Here is an 8,919-nt window from a genome sequence, read left to right on the forward strand (position 1 = left end):
TAAATCATACACTGGTGTTGTACATGAATGGCTGACACATGACAGGTGGCCACACCGGCATTAAAAAAAAGTGGTTCCACTTATAAAAGGATGACACCACCCACTTTGCTCATCTCCAATTTCAAGATAGAAACCACAGCCAACCAATCCCTTTGAAGTGTAGAATGCTGCAGTTCCACTTAGCCAGGATAATGCAGAGTTATAATCAAGCACACAGCCGCTAGCCGCATTGTGTTCCATCCCTCATGAACCGTGGGTAGACTTGGCAGGCAGCTGCCCAGCCAGGCTGTTACCTTGCTGTTCGGGAGAGGACCAAGTGAGCCGCCTAAACCAAGCGCATTGGTGGCTGCAGGGAAATAGTAACAGTAGGGAGTGTGAGAAAGCGGGATGTGCAAACCTCAGACATCTGCCTTATTGAGGAGAACAACAGCTAAATAAGAGTCAACATGCATTAGTGCAGCATGACAAGTATGGCTGTACTGGGTGCATGAAAAACAAAAAAAAAAAAAAGGGGAGGGGAGAAAGGGGTCTGAGATAAGTGCAGAGTAATGGAGAGCCCCACCCAGACACATATCCAAGACAAAGCTGACCAATGCACTCGCTGCACTAAATTTAACCATATTTACCTCATGGTAAATCACACACGTGTTGCTGCAGGGTCGAATACAGGAGTAAGTGCTCAAGGATGGACGGGACATAGACTTGTCGGGCCCCAGTGCCGAGATAAAGCCCACTCATGTCACTAATGAACATGGTTAAGGCTGGCAAACAAACAACGCCTTCAACCAACGAGGATAAAGCGAAGAAAATGTGTGATTAAAGGCTTTCTTCCTTCAAGCAGTGTAATACTGCTTATGTAATGACCCAGACTACTGCTGGGTCATGTTCTAAATGATTAAAAACCTGTGTGTCTAAGGCAGGGAAAAAGAGCAAGAGCGAGAGAGTCAAGAAAGCAAGAGACATGGGCGAGGGCGAACTGCACGACATAGAAAACGAGAGAAAGGAGCAGCTTGCACCAAAAATGCTTAGACAATTAGTTTGGACAGATTTGTTTAATGTATTCATATTTCTATGATACATTTGATTTACACAGTGTTCTCTCCAATGCATGGGCTTGATCTCTACTGACCAGTATGAGGGGAGGGCTAAAGAAGAAGTTGGGCCTCTGAGGTTCAAATTGCCATGGTTCTTTTAAAAATTTCAGAGAGCTGCCCGAGTCTTAATGCCCAATAGGCTGCCTTAGACAACTAATTGTCCATCATGATCAACAAAAGTGAATGGTCTTTGCTCCTTCCCTATGGGATTCTTCCGATAAAGTTTTGTTTGAATATCACATGATTGATAGGGATGGCACACCCTGCTAATTGTCATTATTGATTTGACAGTCAAATCTGGCTGTCTAGAAAAGAAGACACCAAACTAAGCATTAGCATCAGAAAGCTACCGAGTACAAGCTACCCAGAATTGGCATGAGGAGGACTTGAGCATGCTTTTCAAATGCATGTGCCGCCTCATCTCTGAGTCAGTAGAAAAGGTGTTTTGTTATAATCTTACTCTGGATGTCTGCTTTACTACTAGACGACGTGACAGCTGGCAAAGACCTTGTAACCACTCCTATTTCCTGGCCGAGAAATAAACATCCATGCCTGATCTGACGATACCCACTATAAAAAATTTGAGAGTATGGTTAAATAACTGTGGTGCTATGATACCCATGGCATCGGCTTGGATAATTCAATAACAATCAGTACTTTTTACTGTTTGCAATGCCGTGTAAAACACTAAAACCTAATGAAGCCAGTGTGTACATCGGCCGAGCACAACACTTTGAACCCTGGGAGAGTCAGAGGGCACGTTCCCCTGATTCAAGCTCAGCTAGGTCTAGGACAGAGGCTTCCGGAGCAGCCAAGCGTGCGGGGCACAGATGTCCCCAGCTGAACTGGCCAGGTTGGCCAGGCTCTCCGCTGGTTTATCGGCCGCTGCCGTGTAGGGGCACAGGGCCAAAGCAGCAGCAGCATCAACAACCAAAAATAAAATATTGGTTAGGTCATCAGCGGTCCATTAAGCTCTGATGACTTTACCAATATTGAATGTTTTTGTTAATCAAGTCAACAGTGTCCATATAATTGTTCACAGTTCAAACCCGTCCATATCTTCGCTATGCAATGTTTTTAATCACTTTCCATTACATTAGATTGAGGAGTCATGTGGAGATCACCTAGCTCCTGCATTAAATATAACCTTTGTCTTCATACCACAAGGTCTAAGTAGGAGGCCCCCACAGGATAAAGGGGCTGTCAAAGTTCAAACAAACGAACGTCCTAAATTCCTAATGGGATAAATAGTCTTAATGAACACATGAGGCATTGCCGCATTGGGGCAATTTCGTGCCCTTAACAAACTAGGGTTTGGCAGCAGGTGGAGTACAGGGTGGACAAATCAAAAAGGTTTACACAGATTGGTTTGCAGAATACATAAGAAAATGTAGGCAATAAAAAGATGCAACATTTACTCAGCACAGGCCTCTAATAATGAAGGATAAAGCGCAACCACCATAACGTAAATCATACCATGGTCAGATGACTCGTGTTGAAATATTTTTACTGGTTGTCTTTGGTTTCAGTCAACGATCAATGACTGAATAACTCACACCAGTTCCTACCCTAACGTTTGTGAACTCAAATCCATCAAGGTCATTGTTCACACCAAGAGGACCTGGAGTTCAGCTCAGAGCCTGCATCTCCATCGCTTTCCAAACACTGAATGAGAATGGACACACACACACACACACACACACACACACACACACACACACACACACACACACACACACACACACACACACACACACACACACACACACACACACACACACACACACACACACACACACACACACACACGCCAAGACTTTTAAGCTTCTTACATCATATGCATGTGACCGAAGTAACACTGTATGGTAGAGCTGAAATATATGGGATTTTGATGGAAAATACATTTTCTTTATCAGGTACAGCGATACACAAATATTACAATAACCACTGCTAGCCTAAGCTTCTAACTTTAAGAATGTTATTATGCCATTAGCCATTGCAAGTCCATTAGGTTTTAATGACAAATCTAAAAACTGAATTTAATGATTTTAAACCCATTTTTGATATATAATAAGGGCGTGAACAAATATATTAGTAGAACATCATTTGTTAATTAAAGTTTAAAGTCAGGTGGCAGGCTATCTTCCTCTGTCCTAAGTCCATGTTCCACTAAAAATCATCTGGATGTTTGGGCATGTTTAGCCCTATCCTATGTGCCGATTATAGAGATTAAACCACTACCTCAAAAATGCTGGAACAACTGACCCACCAGCATGTCCAAAGTTGTCTTAATGAGTGAACCACCTGCTACCATTACTGAGCGAACACACAGATAGAATATGTAAACAATTGGAACTAAACTGTAGGAAGTTTCTAATTTAGATCCACAAGCCCACTGAACAATGGTAAGAGGAACCAATAAAGCAGTACTCTTGAGAACAGATAACAGGAAAGCAACTACGGACACGTCCGTCTCTTAGGTCAACATTATCTGAGCAAGGGCCATCTGCGTGACAGACTGAGAAGAGATGGAAACCAGGCTTTGATGGGCACACAAGACAGCAGGAGATGGGGATAAACAAGAGAGTCGGGTCAAAACATTTGCAGGCGGCCATCACGTGACCTGTTTGAGGGAGAACAAATGATACAGAATTAACAATTTCTCACACACACGAATTGTGAGTCACAGCAAGTCAACTGACAGGAGATATACAATACTTCCTAGCAACGTCATTGGAGTGATTGAGGTCATCCCCGTATCATTCAGTTATTGCATAGTCCCCCCCCCCCTCCAGCCTGAGCCACACCTGTAACTCCTGACTGCAAAAGGCTCACTCTCATCTTGTGACCACACACACACACACACACACACACACACACACACACACACACACACACACACACACACACACACACACACACACACACACACACACACACACACACACACACACACACACACACACACACTTCAACCCATGACATGACTCTTTACACTTATTCACGTGGACTACGGCCTAAACATGTTTTTCCAACTCCACAGGCCAACTAATCGTTAAGGTCAATGGGGCTGCCAAAGTGGCCCCAGTAGTCCCTTCACATCAGCTGCTTCCTGTCTGCTTAGCTCCTGTCACAGATGGAGGCAGGCGGGGAAAACACCGGAGCTCCTCACAGCCAGCAGACGCACGCTGCTAGGCTGGGACATAAGCATACGGCCTCTAGTCCTTCAGACGTGCAACATTAGCATAGATGGTATTTTTAGTAGGAAGGGAATTGTTGTAACTCAGCCTGATCTATTGTGTCCATAAAGGATGGAACCCATTCTGTCTACAAGGAGGGAGGAATTGGAGGGCAAGTAATGCTCACGGTAGTGCCCTTAAGCCTCCTGGGAAACAGAGGGGAGAGCGGGAGAGATAGAGATAATCCCTGCTACAGTCTCAGAAGGACGGAAATAATGAGTCAATACCACTGGCACTGCACAGTATAAGCTGGCGCTTTTCATGCGTCTGTAACAAAAGACAAGAGAGACTCTGCTTGTTCTTCCCAGCAGAAATCCTGAGTTTCACATCGACACAGGCACATGTTCCTACCTGAGTCCCTTGGCGATAATCTAGACTACATAAAGTGTTCACGATTTTGCAGAACCTATTTGCAACATTCATGCGAGAAGTTCTGCTATTGACCGCTCCCTGTTAAGAGATGGATGCTATTCTGTCACGATGTGGCCCTTTTTTAACCCTCTCTAGATGCCCTAAAGAGGGCGAGAGAGAGACAATGAGATGTCCCATCATTTTTCTCACTGGGAAAACAATTCTGTATTTCTCACACCAACAGAACTAAAGTATGGCTTTTGAAGAGTTTAAAAACATAAAATCGTACCTGTAGCTCACACCAGGCAACTTCCACCCAGGTCTCTGTGTCCAGGCCTTTGTAGACCGTCTTGAAGGATCCTCTGCCCAGCTCAATGTCAAATTTGAGGAATCTTCCCCCAGGTGAGGTGGAAACCGCCTTCATCTCAGCCTCTTCCTCGTTTTCCTCGCTGGACGCCTTGACCGCCACTTTCAACCCATCGCTGCACGTGACGACGTTCAGGGCATCTGGGCACTTCTCCTTGTCCTCATCAGCACCAACACTCTCAGTTGCACTGTTGTCTTTTTGTCCACATTGACTCTCAGTGCTAGAACTTTCCTGAACTTCAGCCCTAGGCAACCTTGTTCGATCTACTATGGTGCGCAGGTTTATGTTTAGAAGTTTGCTCTTATTGTCACATTCAGGTGCTTCAAATGCCTGCTCATCCGAGTCAGAGAACCATAGACTTCTCCGGATGAATCTCTGATGCACGATCCTCTGATAATTGGAGGAAGGGTATGCACTAGGGTCACTGCCCCCTCTCACTAGTTTGGACGAGTCCATGTTATTGACGTTCCCGTCGCTGATGCCCTCATTCATATTTATGTTGAGCTCGCACCGAGAGTTGGATGGATAATTGAGTCCTTGCGGGGGTTCCGTGTTTGAATCTTCCCCGGGATCCATTTTAAAAACTATCAGTAACGTATCCGGGCGGAATTTGCCATTGGTATAATTCCCACCACAATTCGGGGCTGAATACCTGCAGCGCCCACTCGGTGACGCAGTTTTTCAGCAAAGGCCCGTTTCGCAGCGACGGATGTCATAGACGGCGCGTTCAGCCAAACTGAAGAGCTGCAAAAGAATGCAGTACATGAAAAAAACGAATAACAAATACTGCACATCACTATTCAATATACCGGCCTAATTAATTCATTATTAGACATGTGGGGTGGACCGCTATGGGCCCCATGACCAGGGTTCACGGTGATTGTCAGAAATAGGTTACAGTTTAAGTAACGGTTGAGAATGAGCAATCAATCAAATTCCCGCACTATTAGTAGAACAGCAGCTATGTATGTAGCCTCTGTTAAAACGGCGGAAGACCACATTCAGACGGAAAACGACTCAACCTGTCAATATCTGCGGTCGAGTCACGTCAGTCGTCCTATTCGTTCAATTGGAAACATTTCCACTGGCGTGTTACAAATCATATAATTGAGTGATAACGTGATGAATGCCACTTACCAGGTCATACGAGGGGAGAACGGGGGCAAAGTGGAGCAAACTAACGCCAGCAGCACGCCACGAGCCGACGTTAGCGGGTAGTCCACGACAAAAGGTGGACTCCTAAACGCGCTATCTGCATGTCCTCATACTGACAGGCTAACGACTAAGCATGACATACAAATTCAGGCTCAATTCGTCCTCGGTTTAAAAACAAGCCCCGTGTCAATAACGTCTACGAATTTCGGATAGAAAACCTTACATCCATATCTCCAGAGGGATAGCTGTCTGTTAGACGACGCCGAGCCCCTCCGGTATCTCTCTCAGTGGTGGCTGTGTCTGTTAGCGGGCTATCTGCAGCCGCACGTCTCCGCCTATTTTCACAGACGTAACTGTTATCTCACCGCAAAGTCTTTGCATCAAATTCACAGCCGTGGTCGTTTTATACGTTCGCCACACCAATGTCAATGTGCCCGTTAAGAGAAGTAATGTGGTGTTTCCCATTCAGATTCACTTTGTTCCACGCCCCTGGTAACTGCCGGAGGACCGTCCAATCAGAAGGCAGCTGTGATGATGATTCCAGCGTGGCTGTAGGGATGTGAAACCTCAGCTCTCGACGAGAAACAATGATGGTGAATAAATGATATTACGCAAAAAAAACAATGAAGGGGTGCAGGCCATAGAGTAGCTATCGTTTAGGCGACGGAGAAGTCAGAGAGGGCAAAATGGCACATGACGCGCCTTCGTTTTAGTGCGTTACGCCCATCTGCATTCCCTGTCATCCGTTTTTACAGCTTGGATTAACACCGGAGCCGAGCCAATTTTGCGAAAATACTTCCCCCTGTCTTCTGAAACCTAATAGTTATCAGCAGAATATGTTTATATTCCAAACAAAACCTCATAGTTTGGAATAATATCATTTATAGAGACGAAATGCAATTTAAACATAATTAAATTAAACGGTAGACATATTGAAATGTATCTGCCATTTGAAACGATGCCTTCTTGGGATATAGTCTGGTGGCATTCTGTTTGGCACTTAAGTGATCTCATGAATATTTAATGCTGCCTCAGTTTCCAAGACACACACTAAGACACACACACGCACACACACACACACACACACACACACACACACGCACGCACGCACGCACGCACGCACACACACACACACACACACACACACACACACACACACACACACACACACACACACACACACACACACCTAAAGTCACAAAATGCAGTGTTGTTATAGAAGATATATCGATCTTATAATTTAACAGGATAAGAGCTGAGCTCTATTATATTTTGTGGTGAAAGAAAAAATAAGAATATACTGTGTGTGTGTGGGGGGGGGGGGGGGGGGGGGATTGAGTAGATAACTGACAGGCAATAGTTCCCTGTGGTAATCAGCTGAGCCGTTACATGCAAAATGTCATTATGCTCAATAAAACAAGCAAATGGTGTTATTTTAAAATCTCTCTCTCTCTCTCTCTCTCTCTCTCTCTCTCTCTCTCTCTCTCTCTCTCTCTCTCTCTCTCTCTCTCTCTCTCTCTCTCTCTCTAAAGGAGACAATCGAATTATTGGGTTAGTCATTGGAAAAAATCTGTGAATCCTCTCTGTAGATTATGTGTATCAATCTCCTATTCATTCTTAATTTATTTTTGTCTTATTTAACAATGATGTTTAAACATCTCACTGTATAAAGTACAGAGAGAGGATAAGGTGGGTAAGAACCGAACATTTTATTTTTAAATAAATGTTTCCATGAAACTATTAATCTGAAATAGATTCAGGCCTGATTTAAATTAGCATAAAATTTGAAGAAAATTACATTTCTATAAGGGATTGAGCTGTATTAAGAAACCTTCAGCTAATTGATTAGAGAGGCAAAGTTGCTATATCGTACAAATAGTGAAGCACTATTTTCAGACATACTCAGGAGGACAGGCATGCGTGGAATGGGTTATACTATGGGTATTTTATCTTTGTACAACTTTCAAGTAGAACAGCATGTAACATCAATGATTCCTGTAACTTTTAAGACAAATTGCCATTCTTTCTGAAGGGGTTTCAATCAGTTGCTTAAGATATATGGCTCTTGATAATCCTAAAAGTTCACAATAAAAATCAGCAGACTATATGTTTTGGTTGGTATCTGTTTCACTGTGCAGCTCCAATGGAGCAAACAATGCCTACTCTGTATTGCATGTCCTGTTCCCAAGAAGAAAAGCATGACGGTACCTAATGACTTCAGACCTGTGGATTTAACAGTTGTTAGGTGCGGTACGTTGTCAAGGTCTGGTCCATTCACACAGAGTCTACAGAGCGATGGGGTTCACTTTGCTTACCAGCAGAATATCAGAGTAGCTGTCCTTACTCCGACCCTTTTGCTCGGTTCTCAACTGAAAGCTTTGAAGTCATTAATCCATTAGTTTCCATTGATTTTTCGTTTTAACACCATCCATCCCTATTTAATAGCCACGACATAGCTGCAACCTGTTATTTCCTAAACATAGACCTCAGGTGTGTTTGGTAAGAAGGAGAAGGGGAAATAACCTCATGGTCAGATGTTCTGGATCACCAGGTTCAATGTTTTCCCCAATATCACACACCCAGCACTAATGACTGTAGCAGCATCCTCAAAGCAATCTTCATTAAGTATTCAGAGGACAGAGTCATAGGACAAACGTCAGCACACTGTTAGCCAGTTGGAGCAGTCATGTGACGCCAATAATGGCCTAAAATA

The 8,919-nt window shown here is 44.0% G+C and overlaps 1 protein-coding gene across 1 annotated transcript in view; it reads right to left on the reverse strand.

Moving 5' to 3' along the window:
• The window catches only part of LOC115540328 (serine/threonine-protein kinase WNK2), a 33,995-nt gene extending 27,108 nt beyond the window's left edge, over nucleotides 1–6,887 (reverse strand). Inside the window, 2 exon segments of the mRNA XM_030351542.1 lie at nucleotides 4,974–5,795; nucleotides 6,189–6,887. Coding sequence (XP_030207402.1) covers nucleotides 4,974–5,627 — 654 coding nt within the window. The 5' untranslated portion in view covers nucleotides 5,628–5,795; nucleotides 6,189–6,887.
• Nucleotides 6,888–8,919: the final 2,032 nt, after the last annotated feature.

The sequence above is a fragment of the Gadus morhua genome, chromosome 1, assembly GCF_902167405.1.
Source record: "Gadus morhua chromosome 1, gadMor3.0, whole genome shotgun sequence".
Classification (NCBI taxonomy): Eukaryota; Metazoa; Chordata; class Actinopteri; order Gadiformes; family Gadidae; genus Gadus; species Gadus morhua.